The sequence below is a fragment of the Podarcis bocagei genome, assembly GCF_964188305.1.
Source record: "Podarcis bocagei genome assembly, chromosome: 4".
Lineage (NCBI taxonomy): Eukaryota > Metazoa > Chordata > Lepidosauria > Squamata > Lacertidae > Podarcis > Podarcis bocagei.
The window spans coordinates 92199702-92220299 of record NC_138128.1 but is presented as its reverse complement, the minus strand read 5'-3'; the positions used below and the strand labels follow the sequence as shown (position 1 = coordinate 92220299).

Below are 20598 nucleotides of genomic sequence, written 5' to 3'. Positions count from 1 at the left end.
CCCCCTGCTGAAAAGGTTTGCTGACCCCTGCTGTAGGGAGCTGTGTTCAATAGTCCTTGACAAATTGCAGGGGAAGGAACAGTATTTTGACAAGTGATGCAAGTGATGCTTGGGTCCCACGAATATAGAAGGCAAAGGACGTGGAAGAAGAAAAAGATTCCTTGTCTTTTCAAAGTAGGGAAATTTTTGCTTCCCACTGTGTTAAACCTGCAGTTGATAGAAAATGCAGAGGAGAAGAAGACAAGCTCTGGGGAAGTATGAGTTGTTATGAGGAAACAAGTTCGGAAGATTAAGGATTAGAGAAGTCTTGTGTTTTTGAGCAAATGTGGATTGAATTGGAGCTATAATCGTTTAGCATGACATTAAACTGTTAGAAGCTACAAGCAAACAAAAGGTAGTCTCACACTGATGTTTTGATGAGGCTTGAAAAGTTCCTTAGCAGGTTTTATTTTTAATTAAGCATGAACAAGATTGTGTGCTCTACAAGTTAACTTTTGGAAGAGGCTGTTACCCAACATGATGAGGTTTCATAACCAATAACTTCAACTCATTATTGATCCTCCTCAGTGGCAGTGAAGGCGACAAAGACATTCTTTGCTGCCTCCATTGCATCCTCAATGTGCGTCCAACAGAGTTTTCCAGGGAGCACAGGGACTTTTATGGTTGCACCTAGAGGAGGTGGTAGGACTGACAATGGCTTGCTGAGCATGCATTCTGCTGAATATGAGACACAGTCTCATATTACTGACTCATCACATGCTACTGTGCTTTGTCTTCATAGCAATAATTGCTGAAAAACCCTTATTGCAAAGATGTGTGCCATCAAATGCAGCAGCACAGATACTGCTTCACCAATAGGCTCAGGATACTCAATGATAACTGAGTAATTTTGGTCACATGAAGCCAAAATTCCTCCAAATATTAATATTTGAAGGTCCTATCTATCACGTGTCAATTCAGTGAGTTGCATCTGTACAAATACAGCTTTGTGACATCAGAGCAATGTCACTCAAACGTCTCCTTTTTTCCAGCAGGAAAGTAATGGGGAAATTTTGACTAAGCAAATTTCAAATCACCTTTGGCTTAACAATTAACTAAGCCTGATGGCAGATTTGGTGACAGCTCATCATAAGGTCCTCGTACATGGAGTTGTTTTGATTGACTACTATAGCTTGCCTCTGATACATACAGCAGTTGCTGCTTTTGCTGCTGCTCATCAGAAGTGAGCAGTTGTAGTCAAAACAACTGTTCCTGGATCTGCTGTCTGACGTCAGAAAGAGTTTCCCAAGACTTGAACTTTCTGACACTCAGTTACTGGTGTCAATAAAACAACAGGTTTGAAGTCGTATTCGTCATACCAGTTAAGGATTAAAGCAGTACAGCGATTCCTCGGTTTATGAACTTACTCCGTTCCGGAAGTCCGTTCTTAAACCAAAACTGTTCTTAAACCGAGGCGCGCTTTCCCTATTGAGGCCTCCTGCCGCCGGTGCCCTTCCATTGTTCAGATTCTGTTCTTAGACTGAGGTAAATTTCTCAAACCATTTCCGGTTTTGCAGAGTTTGTAGACCAAATTGTTCTTAAACCGGACTGTTCTTAAACCGAGGTAGCTCTGTAATGATTTTGGGTCGGCTTATAAAGCCTGCGATCCACTTGCACGTGCTTTGTGACCCACAGGAAACACTAGCCTAGAGGATAAATTGTGCTCCTCACTGTTCACCCATAAAATCAAAATAAAAAAATTCCTTCCAGTAGCACCTTAAAGACCAACTAAGTTAGTTCTTGGTATGAGCTTTCGTGTGCATGCACACTTCTTCAGATACACACTTCCATTACATGCGGCTCAATGTGGTGCCTTCCATGGTTCCAGTTATAGGTAGGTAGCCGTGTTGGTCTGCCATAGTCAAAATAAAAAAATTCCTTCCAGTAGCACCTTAAAGACCAACTAAGTTAGTTCTTGGTATGAGCTGTGTATCTGAAGAAGTGTGCATGCACACGAAAGCTCATACCAAGAACTAACTTAGTTGGTCTTTAAGGTGCTACTGGAAGGAATTTTTTTATTTTGACTATGGCAGACCAACACGGCTACCTACCTGTAACTGGAACCATAAAATCAAAGTTACAGCATTGCACTTCCCATCGTTAAAGCGCTGTGATATAGTTCATATTCCTCTTGCCATGGTTGGTCTGTTGAAAGTAGTGAGGAAGAGGGTTAAGACCCATCTCTAGTGGGGTTTACCAGGATGAGAGAGAGACTGACATTGGCATTGGACAGACATAATGGCACTCACAGATAAAGCGCTTGCCCGTGTGTTGTGTACATGCTCCATCAAACATCAGCAGCTACCTCTACCTTCATCCAAGCATCTTATGCATGACCAAGCATGTTACCTGTGACTTTTGTTGTTTTTGTTTTGCCCCTAACAGAGCGGTTCTTGGGATTACAGCCCAGAATTAGCCAGGCTAGAATCAGGATGTTGCCCAAAGCTTAACAGCAGTTTACACAGGAAGCGGAGGGAACATTATTAGAATTACACCAGGTGGCAACAAGGCAACTCAAAAGGACAACCGAGTTTCCCACACAAAGAAGGTCCAAAAAGATTTCTTTCCCCACCCCAGACCTTTAATCACAGATCTTGCAGGCGCTTTCCCTCAAGGTGGGTGCCGCTGCTCCGTTGAGAGGCTGGGCCAAGACCTGTCCGTTGTGCCGGCTCGTGTTGGCAGAAGGCACAGAGAGCTGCTAGTACCAGTTGGTGCAGGAGATGAGATAGCGGACGTCATCCAGCAGGTCTAGGAGCCAGCCTGTGCGCTGGCTGGGGCCCCGTTCTCGCTCTCCACTGGAGGAAGGTGATGGCAGTGGTGTCGGGATGTGAACGGCATGTTCCTCGACGGACACCTTTGCAACCTCCACAGCTGGAATCTCCACAGCTGGAATCTCCACAGCTGGAACCTCTACATCTGGAACCTCTGCAGCTGCAACGTCCGCAGCTGCCTCTTCCTGGGGGTCCCCCGACGGTGCCTCTTCACTGCTCATTCTGAGGTTGGGGACAGAAAGAAACCTTGGGGTTAACATTTTATCACATGTGGTGGGAATGTAAAAAGGTGAAAAGCTTCTGGGAGATGATATATAATGAGATGAAAAAAATGTTGAAATATACATTTATAAAGAAACCAGAAGCATTTTTACTGGGCATTGTAGGGAGTGATATAAACAGAAAGGAATGTAAGCTCTTTTTATATGCAACAACGGCAGCAAGAATATTATTGGCCCAAAAATGGAAACAAGAAGAATTACCGACGAAAGAAGAATGGAGGATGAAACTAATGGACTATGCAGAACTGGATAAACTAACAGGAAGGGTTCGAAATTGGCAGGACCAGAAATTCACAGAAGACTGGAGTAGATTTATGGATTATTTGAAAAGTATTTGTGAAGATCAGACGCCATTTGTAGGTTTGCAAGAAGTTTTGTGAGGAGTATTATTGGAATTATTGCAAAAATGGATAAGGGGGAGGATGATTAGTTAAGACATTTAAAGGCAATATAAATTTAAGAAATGCATAAGAAGTGGTTAAAACGGTGGATCATCAGAGGTGCTGAGGGAAGTCCAAAAAGATTGTATAAGTGATAAAGATTTGTGGTACGTATTATAATTTATATGTTAATATTAATAAAAATTATTATTAAAAAAAAACACCTTGGGGTTAGGCACAGCATTTCAAAATATCCATTTAAACAACCTTAAATCAATGACTTCTTCTCTTTCCGTGGTTCATTTTGCATACCATACATCCCTGCATATTGTACATGAACTAAACCATTTGGCGATCCATTGTTACGTCCATCAAAATTCTTTTATACTGTTGAATTTATCCTAATGCTACCAGTGTTTTTAAATAAACACAATTTTCACCCATATAATCAGTGAACATTTTCCAGTCTTCTTTAAACGTATATTCTTCTTGTTCTTCTTGTTCTCTTATTCTATAAGTTAAATCTGCAAGCTGCGCGTATTCCATCAATTTAAGTTGCCATTCTTCTTTGGTTGGCTCGCTCGTTTTCCATTTTGGGGCTAACAAAACACGGGCTGCAGTAGCAGCATAAATAAATAATCTTTTTTGGCACCTGGGAATTTCCCTCTGAATTATATCCCCAACAAAAAGGACTCTGTTTTTTTGGAAAGTTAACTTTTAAACATTTTTTTCAATTCATTATATATCATTTCCCAATACTCTCTTACCCTTCTATAAGTCCACCAGCGTTCAAAATTAGCCAGGCACGTTTTACGACTGGGAATTGTCAGGAGGCGAGCACTTTGAGGAATCTTGTCGCCCTGTAGGGTGACTGAGACTCAATAATAAAATTACCGCCAATGGCGCCGAGGGCACAGGAGGAGAAATGTCACCCAGCCAGACTCCAGAATAGGTTCGCTGACTCTCCCCCGCCACTGTGCAAGTCACCTTTATATAAAGTGGCGCTTAGACTTTCTGTTTTTGCTCCTGTAACCTTGGTTCCAGCAGCCAGGTGACAAATAGCTTAATTTCTATCCTGGTTTCTAACACTGCCTGCATCCATCTTTATACTGAGACCCCCCGGGGTATTCAATAAATAATAATAATAATGTACTTAGGAATGGAAGCTAAGAGTTTTTAAACTCATTTAAGTGCCAACATGCCAGCATGAGACAGGATAATAACACTAAGGTACCCTCAAAGGTTGTCATTCAGTACTCTCTCATCTACAGTCTCAATGGCTGTGCTGCAACAGGTGCCCTAAACCACCCAACCTCATTTCTAACCCGAAATATAGAGTGGACAACACTGCAGACCCATCGTTCTGCAAACGTATGGACTGCACTTGCGTTTTCATTGACGGGGCAATGTTGTATACAGTGGTACCTCGGGTTAAGTACTTAATTCGTTCCGGAGGTCCGTTCTTAACCTGAAACTGTTCTTAACCTGAAGCACCACTTTAGCTAATGGGGCCTCCTGCTGCCGCGCGCTGCACAATTTCTGTTCTCATCCTGAAGCAAAGTTCTTAACCTGAAGCACTATTTTGGGGTTAGCGGAGTCTGTAACCTGAAGCGTATGTAACCTGAAGCATATGTAACCTGAGGTACCACTGTAAATGCTAAAACAATCTTGCACACAATATTACAGCTGAGCTGAGGAAGTTAACGAAAAACTTCAACTTTTTATTTGGGTTGAGGGGTGTGGGTCCCTTATTCGGAATAGGATTCCTCGCAAGAAAAGGGGAAAGTTGACAGCTATGGGGTGGGTGGGTGGGTGTAAAAGCCCACATACGTATATGGTAAAATCCTGGTTTTCCCTTCTGCTCCCCCAGTGTTTCCTACGGCCAGCAGTCATTCCATTAAACAGAGCAAAAAAACCAAACCACCACCACCTAATGTCAACAGAAATAACAACAATAAATAAAATACTGCCTGAATGCAGCGATCAGCATACTCCGTGCAATTCTAGGGCTCAGCAAGGACCACGAGGTCTGTATCCCCACCCTCAAAAAAATACACGGTATTTTCGAACCAAACTACGCAGAAAGGTGCGTTCACACGTTTGCGTGAAACACGTGTACGACCCTTCCGGGTCAGAACACTTAAGCCTTGCTCCCCTACCTGCCTAAGCGACGGGCACCGCTCTTCGTTCTGCGCATGCGGCCTGGGGTGCCTTACGGGAGCCTTATGGGAGCGCCGGCGGGCATCCGTTCCCGACTGCTGACGTCACAGAGGCCCGCCCCTCTCTCGGATTGGTGGGGCGGGGCCTTTGTTCCGTTGCCGTAGAAACAAAACCGGGCCTCTCTACCGGAAGTGCGTATAGCCGCCTGACAGGCAATTGCCGAGAGAGGCCGAAAGAGGCAGGCATGCGACTCACGTCTCTCTTGCGGGCGCAGCTCCGAGGCTGGCGGGAGCGGTTCGATTGCGGCGGCCGGGATGTGGCCCACTGGTTCCCCGGGCACATGGCGAGAGGCACGTTGGGCCGGTGACCACTCGGGTGGGGAGCGGGGGCAAAAATAGCGCGCAGGCTGGACTTCCGGTAGAAACCAGGGCCGTGGCCTCTCTAGGCCGAGGCGTCTCTGTGGCGTGGCTCAAAGCCCTTCTGAGCCAGGAGGGCTTGTTTGCTTGAATATTCGTTTTGTTGTTTACTCGTGTCCGACTCTTCATGACCCCATGGACCAGAGCACGCCAGGCCCTCCTGTCTTCCACTGCCTCCCGCAGTTTGGTCAAACTCATGCTGGTAGCTTCGAGAACACTGTCCAACCATCTCATCCTCTGTCGTCCCCTTCTCCTTGCGCCCTCCATCTTTCCCAACATCAGGGTCTTTTCCAGGGAGTCTTCTCTTCTCATGAGGTGGCCAAAGTCTTGGAGCCTCAGCTTCAGGATCTGTCCTTCCAGTGAGCACTCAGGGCTGATTTCCTTAAGAATGGATAGGTTTGATCTTCTTGCAGTCCATGGGACTCTCAAGAGTCTCCTCCAGCACCAGAATTCAAAAGCATCAATTCTTCGGCGATCAGCCTTCTTTATGGTCCAGCTCTCACTTCCATACATCACTACTGGGAAAACCATAGCTTTAACTATACGGACCTTTGTTGGCAAGGTGATGTCTCTGCTTTTTAAGATGCTGTCTAGGTTTGTCATTGCTTTCCTCCCAAGAAGCAGGCGTCTTTTAATTTCGTGGCTACTGTCACCATCTGCAGTGATCATGGAGCCCAAGAAAGTAAAATCTCTCACTGCCTCCATTTCTTCCCCTTCTATTTGCCAGGAGGTGATGGGACCAGTGGCCATGATCTTCGTTTTTTTGCCGTTGAGCTTCAAACCACATTTTGCGCTCTCCTCTTTCACCCTCATTAAAAGGTTCTTTAATTCCTCCTCACTTTCTGCCATCAAGGTTGTGTCATCTGCATATCTGAGGTTGTTGATATTTCTTGCGGCAATCTTAATTCCGGCTAGGGATTCATCCAGCCCAGCCTTTCGCATGATGAATTCTGCATATAAGTTAAATAAGCAGGGAGACATCCGTTTGTTTATTTGGTTAAAAAAAACACCCCTCTTTTCCTGCTATAAAGGCTCCCAGGCCGGCTTACATGAAATCAGAACAAGACACTCCCAGACTGCAGGCTTAAAATCTAAAATCACATGCGCACATGCACAGCACACAAGGAAAAAAGGGAGGAGGAAAATCAAAACCCACTGACAGCTGTACCTTCGTGGACCAACTGGCAAGGTTCAGGAGCAGGAGGTGCCTCTTGGAGCTGGGCCCTCCAGAAAAGTTGATGGAGTGAGCCTTCTGCTTATTGTCTCTCCCGATAGGGAGTCTGGTAGAACAGTTGCCCCCAGGGTGATAGCCGAAGGAGAGAGGAGGTGGCCTGGCCTGTAGCAACAGAGCTGATGGGGTGAGCTCTGCTCTCCTGCTGCTGGAATTGTACTTGTGCCTGCACATCTTCTTGCCTTCGAATTTTTATTAATTTTGAAGAAATTGGATATAAGCATAACATTATCCAAACAGTTGGTTTCACCCCTCTCCTAGAGCTATATGCATAGTTGGTGGGCGTCAGTCATCAGAGTATTCATTTGGATATGTCTTATATTAGCAAAATCGGCCATATCAGTTGTATCGTTCAGGGGGTGTGACATAGCTGTCAACTTTCAGATTTGAAAATAAGGGATCAGCAGCCTCGAAAATAAGGGATCAGCAGCCTCATCTGTCCCAGGGACAGTCTACGGGATATCTAACAATCCGGGATAGCAGTGGGAAACGGCGCTGGAATAAGGGAATTTCCTGCAAAAAAAGGGAAGGTTGACAGCTATGGGGTGTGATCTCTTAGCTTCTCAAATAAAGCAATTGTCCATTATATGATATGTAGATGATCAAGTTTTCCCCATTTTTTAATTTGCTGTGAGCAGTTGTGCCGTTACCAAAAGAAAAATGATAAGTTCCTTGTGCAATAATTTAATATGAATATCTTTTTAAATTGTTAAGAAACCTTGGAATGGGTTGCATTGCACACCTGACTTGTAATTTTGCATATTTCTGCGAATACCCTTTGCCAAAACAGTTGCACTAGTTCACATGTCCACTGCATATGAAAAATCATGCCTATTACCTTCCACCCTCTCCAGCATGCTGCAGAGGATGTTTTGTCTATATAGCTGAGTATTACGGGTGTTAAATTCTATCTATGTATTAGCTTAAAAGAATCTACTCAAATACTGGTTGATATTGATTTTAGTGGGGGTTTTGTCCATAGACTATTCCAATCTGCCTCTTCAAATTTGATACCAAAGTCCTTTTCCCGATTTTGTTTAATACTTTGTTTTTTTTTTGTAGGGCTGAAGGATATGCAGAAACGCCTTCGAGTGGTCGACTGTTTACTGGAGGTTCACGATGCCCGCATATCCTTTTGTGGAGATCAGCATGCGCACAAGCTACACCCTTTAAAACACATCCTTTCCCTTAGAAAGAATTCCTGGGCACTTCAGTTTTACTCCCTCACAGAGTTAACAATCTTCATGCAGCTTCACTGTCTGCTGGTTTGTTTCCATTTATAATAAAATAACAACAACAACAACAACATATTATTATTATTATTATTATTATTATTATTATTATTATTATTTCTACCCCGCCCATCTGGCTGGGTTTCCCCAGTCACTCTGGGCAGCTTTCAACAGAACATCAAAAACAGAATAAAACTTCAAACATTAAAAACTTTCCTAAACAGGGAAAGATGTCTTCTAAAAGCCAGATAGTGGTTTATTTCCTTGATATCTGATGGGAGGGCATTCCAGTTGGCTGGTTGCCATTGTTGTTGTTGTTGTTTTTCCACCCCCGCTGCCGCCATTTTCCCTGAGAACAACTTATGATGACTTACAGCTAAACATAAGAAAAACTAAGAATGTAGGAAAATAATAATAAAAAAGCAAAGAATTATAGAATTAAAGCTATAGGTAGATGGATAGATACATTAATAGACTTTTAGATATAAGATCTATTAAAACCATACAAGTATGTAATTACAGTGAAAACAGTACTGCATCCTTTTCATTAAAAGTCAGTTCCCAAAAGTCTGTTGGAACAAGAAAGTCTTCATCTATTAAAATTAATGGAATATGCAAAAATGGTAAAACTCACCAGAAGAATAAGAAATCAAGAAGAAGAGAGACTTTTTAAAACAGAATGGGGGGAAATTATTGATTATTTGAGGACGTATTGTAAACAATATGATTGATATAAACATGGGCAGTAAGAGATAACTAAGGAAAGGATAAGGAGAAAATGTATAAATGTATTTGAATTGTATATGCAGTAATAAAAGGATATGAAATCATTAACTGCAGAAGGGAGGGGAAGGCAGGTAAGTTAGATTTTTAAAGATTTTTGTTTTTCTAAATGTACACTAGGCTGCTGCTGTTTTTCTCGTCTCTTTTTGGCTCCTTAGCACATGCACATCCCACTCTCAGGCCGGAACCCTCAGTTGCAGGAAGCATTAGGTATCCGCCCACACTTATTATTGTTGAACAAAATGGATCTGGCAGACCTAACCCACAAACAGGTAAGACCCAAGTAGGTTCTTTCTATATTTGTCACTTTGACAAGCCCACAAACAGATTGACAGGCTGAGAAACAGCAGCATGAGTTTTCCAACTGGGGATCTTGAAACTTATTTTTTAACGTAAATTGTCTTGGGATTCCTTCTGAATCATGAGGCAAGACAGAAATAAAATTTGTATTTTCTCTGGCCCTTCCTGCTGTCTCATGCTGACTGAGGTTCAGCAGGTGAGGACTGGAGAAAAGGCTTTCTCCATCAGAGTGCCTGGTCTATGAAATCACCTTCCCCAGGCAATTGCAGTTGCATTGAGAGAAGACTTAAAAGTGATTTATTCCATTGGACATTTTCTAGCTAAAGGTACATTTCAAAGTTCTTTTTTGACATGGGTTCTCCCCCTTTCTTTTTCTGTCTCTGCTGTATTGTTTTATACTGTTCCTTCACTGGATTTTAAATTGTTCTGTTCTTTTGAGCTAATGCAAGTTGTCAGCTGCCTTGTATCTACTTTGTGAATAAAGCCGAGATACACGATCTTTATAAATCTGAAGGAGCGTCTCCACCCCCATCGTTCTGCCCGGACACTGAGGTCCAGCGCCGAGGGCCTTCTGGCGGTTCCCTCATTGCGAGAAGCGAAGCTACAGGGAACCAGGCAGAGGGCCTTTTCGGTGGTGGCGCCCGCCCTGTGGAATGCCCTCCCATCGGATGTCAAGGTGATGGGCAACTACCTGACATTCAGAAAACATCTTAAGGCGGCCCTATTCAGGGAAGCTTTTAATGTATGATATTTTAGTGTTTTTTGGTTTCTGTGGAAGCCGCCCAGAGTGGCTGGGGAAACCCAGCCAGATGGGCGGGGTACAAATAATAAATTATTATTATTATTATTATTATTATTATTAAATAAACAATATAAATAACTCTCATCTTCTTCATGCTCCCTGATTTCATAAATCTCTTCTTTATATGTTTATAGAGGATTCTAGAATGTTTGGAACAGCAAGGTTTTAGGAACGTCCTCTTCACGGATTGCCTGAAAGATGAAAATATCCAAAAGGTACTACTTTGCTGTCAGGGCAAAGTTATATTCTGCTAAGGTAGGTTAGGAGTGGAAGTTTTACATCCTAAAATCAAGCTTCTTTCTTGTGCTTGTTAGTGGCTGAAATGGTGAGACCCTGTCTCTTAGCACATTTATTAAACTTGGGGGATTGAAAAAAAGAGAGAGACATGGACCAGCAGTCATTTAGGGTCCCTCATTTAGGGGCCAAGAGTAGCCTAACAGTAGTTCCACTGAAACTGCTCTTTTATTTCTTTGCAGATTATTCCCCATGTCACAGAACTGATCAGCAACAGTCCGCGGTACCAGAGGGATGAGGTCAGTTATATTGTATGTAGTCAGTGCTTTTTTTCCTTGAAGAAAAGTTGCTGGCACTGCGTACCGTTGATATTATCACAAGGGGATTCCACACCTGAATACAGAATATTTAACATGGCATTTTAAAAATGCAATTTTTGTTCTGAAGCATGCAAGGGGTAGGGAGATACTAGCAATTATTTGCTGAATGATTTCCAATTAGTGAAACCTCTCGATTGAATCCTGAGCATACAACACAGCTTGCCCTCCCACCTTTTGACATTATTTTATAGAGTTCTGAGAACAGTTACAGCCTCTACCCAGAAAGCTATCCCCCATCCTGCATCCCCCCCTTTCTCCTCCCCCTTTCTTTCCTCCTTTCCCCCTCCCGCCTGAGAAATCACAGGAGGAATTGCTGCTTGTCCCCATCACTGGAGGAGGCAGCCTCATGTGTCCCTGCTCTGCAGCACTGGGAAGCTTTTCCGGGGGAAGTGATGGAAACTGTAACAGGCCCCCACTTTCATCCTGACAGGCAGCCACCACTGTCCGCATCTGTGCCGCGTTACACATTTTTAGCCCCCCCCCCCAAACAAGTACAGTGGTACCTCGGGTTACATACGCTTCAGGTGACATATGCTTCAAGTTACAGACCCCACTAACCCAGAAATACTGCTTCAGGGTAAGAACTTTGCTTCAGGTTGAGAACAGAAACTGTGCTCCGGCGGCACGGCAGCAGCAGGAGGCCCCATTAGCTAAAGTGGTCCTTCAGGTTAAGAACAGTTTCAGGTTAAGAACTAACCTCCGGAATGAATTAAGTACTTAACCCGAGGTACCACTGTAGCCTGATGATAATGGTTCCATTTCTGCAAGCACAGGATAAGGACAGGAGATTAACATCTGCAATCAACTGCTGTGGGGCAGGAAGATGGGGTGGGGGATAGGGAGTGGGGCAGCTGAGCTATTTGCCCTTTATTTCTGTGGATGGATATACTTCTGTTGTCAGCTGTTGTCGGCTATTTTTGCAAGGCTACAGACCGCTTCTGGCCTTTCTGCTTGGTTCCAGAACGCAGAGAGCTGCATCATGGTCATTGGAGTGCCAAATGTGGGGAAATCATCAGTCATCAATTCTCTGAGAAGGGTGCACCTCAGAAAAGGTATGTTTTGCTCCTTCGGATTGGACCAATAGCGCTGGTGCCTGTGAGCAGATTCCATGGCAACAGTTATGGTCCGAAAGGCCTAGGGACCTATTCTGTTGACAGCTACTCTGTATGTTGCGTGTAACTGCTGATCTCTCCCCCTCCCCTTTCTCTCTCCCCTCTGCCCAACCCAAAGGGAAAGCCTCCTTGGTTGGTGGGACACCAGGCATTACCAGAGCAGTTCTTACCAGAATCCAGGTAATACGACGGGCCTTCCACAAATTGAGAAGTGTCTGGGGGGCTGCAGTGCAAGGCTCCTTTTCTGGGTATATGAAAGTGAAGGATGTATCACAGATGGATATTCCGTCAGTGATAAATGGCAGTGCTTGGGTAGTGTTGCCATGAATATGTAGCCTCCCAAAGTGGCGGGGAAAACTTCTGTGCTCACAGAAGCCGGACCTGTGAAGTGTGGGTTCTATGTCTGGTTAGATTTGTGTCGGATGTAAACATACAAGTCAACAGACAGCGCCTGTGTTGTTGTTGTTTAGTCGTGTCCGACTCTTTGTGACCCCCTGGACCAGAGCACGCCAGGCACTCCTGTCTTCCACTGCCTCCCGCAGTTTGGTCAAACTCATGCTGGTAGCTTCGAGAACGCTGTCCAACCATCTCGTCCTCTGTCGTCCCCTTCTCCTTGTGCCCTCCATCTTTCCCACCATCAGGGTCTTTTCCAGGGAGTCTTCTCTTCTCATGAGGTGGCCAAAGTATTGGAGCCTCAGCTTCAGGATCTGTCCTTCCAGTGAGCACTCAGGGCTGATTTCCTTCAGAATGGAGAGGTTTGATCTTCTTGCAGTCCATGGGACTCTTAAGAGTCTCCTCCAGCACCAGAATTCAAAAGCATCAATTCTTCGGTGATCAGCCTTATTTATGGTCCAGCTCTCACTTCCATACATCTGTGTTACATCTTCCTGTGTTACATCTTCCTATTTGCATGAATTGGGAATGCTTGAGGCAGCTGGTGATAATAATTTAAATTTTTTAGTAGAAAAGCAGCACGTCATTTTTATGTACGTGTCAGCGTGTCAGATTAGAGCCAGGGAGACCCAGATTCAAATCCCCACTTGGCCATGAGATTTACTAAACTGGCTCCTGGGCAAGTTGCTATCTTTCAGCATAACTTATCTCACCCGATGTTGGGAGGATAAAATGGAGCTGGGTGGGACTTGACCCAGGTACACTGCCTTGAGCTTCTTAGAAGGAAAGCAGAGATATAGAATCAATAGTAAATAATAAACTTCCTAAAAATACAAAACAGCAGCAGAAAAAAATTACACACCAATAGGCTTTTTAAAGCAATTACATAATACAGCTTCCAGAAAAACGTCAGGAGTCACAAACCTTTCAACACCCTAAGAAGACAAAGCCCAAACTACCGTATTTTTCGCCCTATAGGACGCACTTTTCCCCCTCCAAAAATGAAGGGGAAATGTGTGTGCGTCCTATGGGGCGAATGCAGGCTTTCGCTGAAGCCTGGAGAGGGAGAGGGGTCGGTGAGCACCGACCCCTCTCGCTCTCCAGGCTTCAGGAAGCTATCCGCAAGCCTTGGGATCCTGCCGGGCTCCCCAGGCTTGCGGACAGCAGCCTGCAGCCCGAAACCCGGGGAGCGCAGCAGAGCTCTCCACAAGCCTGCTTTGGGCAGCTCTCCACAAGCCTGGGGAGCCCGGCGGGAGTTCCTGCCAGGCTCCCAAGGCTTGGGGATAGCAACCTGTTCTGGGGGTTGGGGTTGGGAGAAGCTCAGGCTTCCCCAGCCCCACGCCTGGGGGGGAAATAATTTTTTTTTCTTTATTCCCCCCCAAAAAAACTAGGTGCGCCCTATGGGCCGGTGCGCCCTATAGGGCGAAAAATACAGTATATAGAAAATTTAAATTAGCAAATGCTGGGATGAACAAGACAGACTTTCTCTGGCAGTTGTAGTTGGCATCTGTCTGTGTCGAGGGACAATGAAGTACACCCCGGGGGGTCAAACGGCCACAGAATCGCAGGGCCTGCTGTAGCCGCAGAGACCAGTAACTCCTAGCTGCTCCTTCCCACGTCGTTTTTGCTGCATCAGCAGCACCAAAGTGAGCCCTGGCAGCTGAAAGATAATAGAGAAGATTCCAGGTGGATCTCCCTTGGGGAAAGAATTGCAGTTGGGTCTTAGTTATAGAAGAAAAAAAATCCCTTCCCCTGTAGTAACCCACTTAACCTCCATGGGCCGTGGAAGCTGGAGATCTAAGTTGCTGAGATCGGTTACTACAGCTGGTCATTCAGATTGTCTGATCTCAGATTGTTTAGGGGTTGATACGGCAGAAGCAGCACTAGTTTAAATTGTGCTCACCAGCAAACTTTGAGTCCGTGGCAATTCTTAAGAGTTGCTGCAATATTGCTGAGCCTCTGCCTGGCTGCTGTGTTCTGAATCAGTTGAAGTTTCCCAAAGCAACTGTGTGTGTGTAAACTGTTACAGTAATCAAGGCTGGATGTTTCTAGAGAATCTGGGTCTTGCCTCAAGCAGGACGCCTCTATTGAGAAGGCTGCACTGGTTCTTGAGCACTGCGAGTGAGCTGGGCAGCCATTTTTTAAGCGTATTCTTAGAGCATCATTTCCCAAAAGGATGTTAGATGTCTCCGTGTTTCAGGTGAGCGAAAGGCCCATCATGTTCTTGCTGGATACTCCTGGAGTGCTGTCTCCCCAGATTGGGTGTGTGGAAACAGGACTGAAGTTAGCGCTCTGCGGTAAGAGGACTCGGTGCATATATGCTACTTATGGGGTCTGGGTAGGAGAGGCAATTTTATTTTATTTTCATAAAATTGATACGCACCGCTTTTGTAAAACAGCAACTCAAAGGGATCAACAAGAAGAATTCTTGACCTTGCTGGCTAAGCAAGCAATGCCCCAGGCAGGGGATGGAAATAGCCACATAGGATCCATTGCCAGGGAACCAGAAAAGTCAATTTTTTTCTTAGAGTCTGAAAAAAAATTGGACTTTTGGGAGCAAAATGAATATATTTCAATCTTTTGGGGTGATGAGTGAAATATTTTTTGAAAGAATTATGTTAAAATGTTATAATTCAGGCTGCTATAACATTTCTAGCCCACAGACTATAAAAGAAATCATATTTGTGATAATAGCATTGCTACTTTTGTTTGACTCCACTACTGAACAAAGCATTGCACTTTGGCCCAGATTCCACTAAGGAGTTGTGCTGGTGGAAGCCAGCAGAAGTCATGCTAGCACAATACGGCTTCCTCCACTCTCATCCCATGTCCCCCCAATAGTTCTAGGGGTTCAGGAGACTCCCTCTAGAACAGCTTGTGCTGACAAAGTGACCATAATACTGTGATGTTGAATTCCTTGCTTTATGCCTGATGTTGCAAATGTACTTTTTAAAGTTGCAGAATACAGAGCATTCTTAGGCTTTTGATCCAATCTGGGAATCTGCTGCTACAGCATAATAGCAAGGCATAGCCTCCATCATTCCACATTGTTCTGTGAACCACCCCGAGACCACCATGTATAGGACTGTATATAAATACAAATAATAAAACAACAATAACAAACCTGCAGCTATGAGGCTTGCTCACAAGTCCAGGGCTGGCTCTTTAAACCATCTTTCTGTATTAGTTCCTTGCCTATGGCTCTGCATATTGCCCTGTGTATCCTGACCCATGAGGGACGCGGGTGGTGCTGTGGGTTAAACCACAGAGCCTATGACTTGCCAATCAGAAGGTTGGCGGTTCGAATCCCTGCGACGGGGTGAGCTCCCATTGCTCAGTCCCAGCTCCTGCCAACCTAGCAGTTCGAAAGCACGTCAAAGTGCAAGTAGATAAATAGGTACTGCTCTGGCGGGAAGGTAAACGGCGTTTCCGTGCGCTGCTCTGGTTTGCCAATAAAGCGAGATGAGCGTTGCAACCCCAGAGTCGGCCACGACTAGACCTAATGGTCAGGGGTCCCTTTACCTTTACTTATCCTGACCCATACTAATATGAAGCTTGAAAGGCAGTAGGGGCAAGCAGGGATCACGTGCTCACTTAAACCTCTTTGGAGTCGTGGATTCTGCAATGCTTGGCACCCCAGCCCAACCAGGTTTTGGAGGTGTGCTGCATCTTGCCCAAATGAACATCTGGCTCAGCTTGGGCACTAGAGCGCCTTATTGACGATATCTCCAGCTGCTCATTCGGCGTAGGGTGATGCTTGGTGGGTATAGATCGGCCCAACTCTGCCACAAACCCCTCTGGCCATTTTTCACCCAGGAGCGATCAAGGATCACCTGGTGGGCGAGGATGTCATTGCCGATTACCTTCTTTACACACTGAACCAGCAGCAGCAATTCAGGTGAGACAATCCCTTAAATTCCAGGTTGGGGTTGGAAACACTGGATATGGGAGTCTCCTGGTTTTTTTTGTTTTTGTTTTTAAAAGAAACCTCTCCTTTTGTTCCTTGACCATGCAGTTACGTAGAACGTTATGGGCTGGATGGTCCTTCAGATAACGTGGAGAGTCTACTTAAGAGCATTGCTCTGAGCCTGGGCAAGACTCAAAAAATCAAAGTACTGACTGGCACAGGTGAGCCCCGTCCTCCTCTCCCTGCCACCAGCTGTTTAGGCTGTGTTAAGGTGTCCGCCTGGAAGTTTTGCAAATTGGGGTGGAAAGAGTTCAGCCTAGAGGTAAAGCACATGTAGAGAAGCACCCAGGATCCCATGTCTGCTGGCATTTCCTGACGTCCTGCACCTCGGAAGGCGAGGTTTGGTGATCGCCTTTGTGTGGTGCTGCTGCTGTTGCTCCCGACATAAGTGACGATGGGTGTGGCGTTTGCCTCCTAGGTGGGTCATAAGGGTTAAAATGAGTGTGATATGATTGGCCAGTGGAAACTGATAGGAGGAGTTGGGGTTAGAGGGGGAGTTGTGTGAAAGTCAGTTGAGAGTTGAAGAAGGAGGAGGGAGGTTAAGTCTGGGTTGGTTGAGTTGTGTGGTGAGAGAGTGAGAGGATAGATAGTTGGAATAATCAGTTTGAAGTTGTTAGGAACGCATAGGACAGACAGTTAAGGAGCTAAGTTTAAGAAACTACCGAGGAAAATTAACAGAAACCATAAGCTTGTTCATGCCTATAAATAAACTTGATTATTTGTTAATGTTAACAACTGCCTGGACTCCGTTATTACCCATGAGGAGAAACGGGTTGGTGGCAAAGAAGAAAGCAATCACAGTGGTGGCACAGGGTCAATAGACCGTCAAACGTCCGGGGGCCCTGTGTAATCGCCACAATGGGCACAGACAGTTCTGTAATTCGGTCTTCTCCATCCTTTTGCCCGGCAGGAAATGTTACCGTCAAAGCACCAAACTACAACGCAGCAGCGTCCGAGTTTATCCACACTTTCCGCAAGGGACTCCTGGGGAAAGTCATGCTTGACTAAGGGCAGCAGTTTCCTAGGCGGTGCTGAAGTTTTCTCCTGGGTCGTTCTGGAGGATTCTCCCTGGGACAGCAGTGTGCCGTCCTTAAGCCTGGAGCCACTGGCAGGTTTATCTCCTTTGTGGATGCAGTTGCAGAGCCCCGTGATGAGGATGGAGCAGGCAGCAATGGCCATAACTGGCTACATTTCTCCCTCTTTTCTGTACGTCTTCCCTCACTGCCCCACCTGCCGTTCCTTCTCCAGGTTGCAGCAGCTGGACGAGTTTTTTATTTTGAGAGAGAGGAAGGCCTTTCTTCAGAAGCTGAAGCACAGTGATCGAAAGGAACCTGTTACAGGTTGCGGTGTCTGTGCGAAGTTTGTCAGCGAGTTGCACATGCAATAAACTAGCTGATGACCCTGAGTACCCTTGGGAGTATTACTTCTGGCGTGCTTTCACTGCTGCTTTCTGCTTTCCCTGCGCCAGTATGGGGTAGGCAATGATTCTCAGCTTGCCTCTGCTTTCTAAGCAATAACACAAGAGTGCTGCCATTCCACTTCCATTTTAAAAAGTGATGTAGATTCTGTCGATTTTTAACTTGTTTGAACTATGTATGTAAGCTGTCTCCAAATGGTGGCTAAAAATGGTTTTAGTAAATGATTTTTAAAGAAATAGTTCCAGTTCAAAGGAGTTATTTCTGCCTCCTGCTGCCTTACTCTCAGCAAGGACTGCACCTCGCCTTTGTTGCCTCCTGCCTGCTCTTACAATATATTATTAAAATGTGAATTGGCCATGTCTTGGGGCAGATCTGTTGTACAAAGTTGATCTGATGCAAAGGGACATTTTACTCAGGCTGGAAAAATTGGCCATAATTCGGGAGTGACTGAGCTGGTTAACTTCTTCCCTTTAGAGTGGTCTGGGAGGTTGATTTGCTTTGCTGTCTCCAGCTTCTTTGCTCCTTGCTGGAATTTTGTTGACACTGGGAGCCAGTGTGGTGTAGTGGTTAAGAGCGGTAGTCTCGTAATCTGGAGAACCGGGTTCACGTCTCCACTCCTCCACATGCAGCTGCTGGGTGACCTTGGGCCAGTCACACTTCTTTGAAGTCTCTCAGCCCCACTCACCTCACAGAGTGTTTGTTGTGGGGGAAGAAGGGAAAGGAAAATGTTAGCCGCTTTGAGACTCCTTAAAGGGAGTGAAAGGCGGGATATCAAATCCAAACTCTTCTTCTTCTCCTTCTCCGCTTTATTAGGGGCCGATGTGGATGAGAAAGGAATCTCAACTATTTATTCCCCCAGTCTAGCATGAAAGGATTTTCCATTGTAATGGCTAGGGGCTGCCCAGATGGCAGAAATAAGATGAAAGCATTCAAAAGCAACGCTTGGGAAGTAATAGCGTTGGGGCAGACGGGAGATGTTTTAAGGACGTAGCAGTTCACCTGTGAGGCAACATGAGGATTGCTTCCTCGTTGGATTTAATAGAAGAGCAGCCAAGAGTTGAAACTAAATTTTGAAGATGCTCAGGTAGCGAAAAACTGACCTATTCTTATCTAACAGTTTTTATATCAAATGTCTGAGACATTTATCAGGGCATTTATCAGGCCCAGATCCTGGTATTGCCCCCCTAATGTATTTCACTGTATTTAGAATAAATTATGCAGGTGTACAGGTAATCTGACAAATAACACGGTAAATTGTCCGAATTATTCTCGTTGTCTGCGGTGCTCTGTGATTTGCTTCGCTGTAAAAATAACTACACGGCTCATTGCTCTTAAAATACAAGATTTCAAAATGAACATGAACATGGATTAATTCTCTTTTTTTATTTTCACATCACCTTTCAAACACGAGAAAAGAGTGTTGAGACACAGTGTCACGAATTGGGCCTCTCCATTTCCCCACATTTTGTATAGGTGAGGGCTACCCATGATTACAAAGTACAGAAGAGGTAATTTTGTAAACATGCTACTTACATGGAAATATCTCGTGTGGAATCTCTCAGGAATGAAGCACCCTTCTCGCTCCCACCCCCGAGGCACCGGAGACAGCACATGGTACTTGTTATTTAGCTCCACAGATTTCTTACCAAACGTCATAAAATCAAGGTGAAGGATCTTCACGTTTGACTTATTACAAAAGCTACTGTAAAAAGTTACTTGTCACACAAAATGTGGTCCAAAGAGTTGGAACTGGACTGATAAGGACTTAGCGTAATGTGCACACACATTTTAAAACTGTTTTCTTTGTGACGAGCTAAGCGAAAACCTAAAAACAGGAAAATAAATAACGAAGACTGAACTGGTGCCAGTGTTGGCAGTGACTGCTGAGCAGCGGCAGCTTGGAGCTGTGATGGAGAACATGTGAGAGGCAGGCCATGTCTCCTAGCCAGGCACAAGTTGTGTCGCTATTCATTCTGCTGCAGTTGGCCCCTAAGATTTGGCAGTAAGACTTCAACCCTAAGCATGCTGCCACCATGGAATAAGTTTCCTTTTAAATTTGTAAACTTGGCTTACAGCTGAAAGAGAGTGGTTTTTAATGGCATTTAAATGGACAAGGAGCCACTGACTTCATTGGGCACCTTAATCCGAAGCGGAGCTCCTGCTATACAGCTAGTTTTAGCTGAAGTTCTTTGAAACTTTTTGTACTGCCTTTTTGTACCAATTCGGACAATCTGTCCATTTTGCCTAGCAGTCTAACTTCTGCTGGTTCTGGAGGTGGGGGGTGGGGAGCAGCCTTAGGCAGAAGTCTTTCTCTGCCTCTGCTACCTGAGATCTCTTTAACTAAAGATTCCAGGGATTGAAGCAGTCACTTTCTACAGTGATACCTTGGTTTAAACAGCTTAGTTTATGAACAACGTGGATTAAGAATGCCGCAAACGCAGAAGTAGGTGTTTTGGTTTGTGAACTTTGCCCTGGAAGGAGAACATGTTCCGCTTCCTGTCGAGTGTGTTTCATTTGTAAATTGAGTCCCCAGCTGCTATTGGAAAGCACGCCTTGGTTTAAGAACACTTTGGTTTAAGTGTGTAAACCAAGGTACCACTGTATATGCAAATCATGAGCCCTGCCTCTGAGCTATAGCACTTCCCCTGTGTCCCCCCCCCCCCCATGGATGGCTATAGCTGATCATCCTGAACTTTAAT

General features: G+C 44.9%; 2 protein-coding genes across 2 annotated transcripts; one reads left to right on the top strand and one right to left on the bottom strand.

Moving 5' to 3' along the window:
- Positions 1-2598: 2598 nt before the first annotated feature.
- Positions 2599-5773, bottom strand: MMP24OS (MMP24 opposite strand). The gene is made up of 2 exons (XM_081191951.1): positions 5631-5773; positions 2599-3032 (listed from the first exon to the last, which is right to left on the bottom strand). The coding sequence occupies exons 1-2, from the start codon at positions 5666-5668 to the stop codon at positions 2738-2740; spliced, it is 333 nt and encodes a 110-aa protein (XP_081048077.1). The 5' UTR covers positions 5669-5773; the 3' UTR covers positions 2599-2737.
- A 74-nt stretch (positions 5774-5847) lies between these two features.
- On the top strand, positions 5848-19255 carry MTG1 (mitochondrial ribosome associated GTPase 1). The gene is made up of 11 exons (XM_081191873.1): positions 5848-5981; positions 8341-8407; positions 9463-9565; positions 10530-10610; positions 10872-10928; positions 11971-12061; positions 12240-12301; positions 14715-14811; positions 16331-16412; positions 16530-16642; positions 17392-19255. The coding sequence occupies exons 1-11, from the start codon at positions 5876-5878 to the stop codon at positions 17487-17489; spliced, it is 957 nt and encodes a 318-aa protein (XP_081047999.1). The 5' UTR covers positions 5848-5875; the 3' UTR covers positions 17490-19255.
- The last annotated feature ends 1343 nt before the right edge of the window (positions 19256-20598 follow it).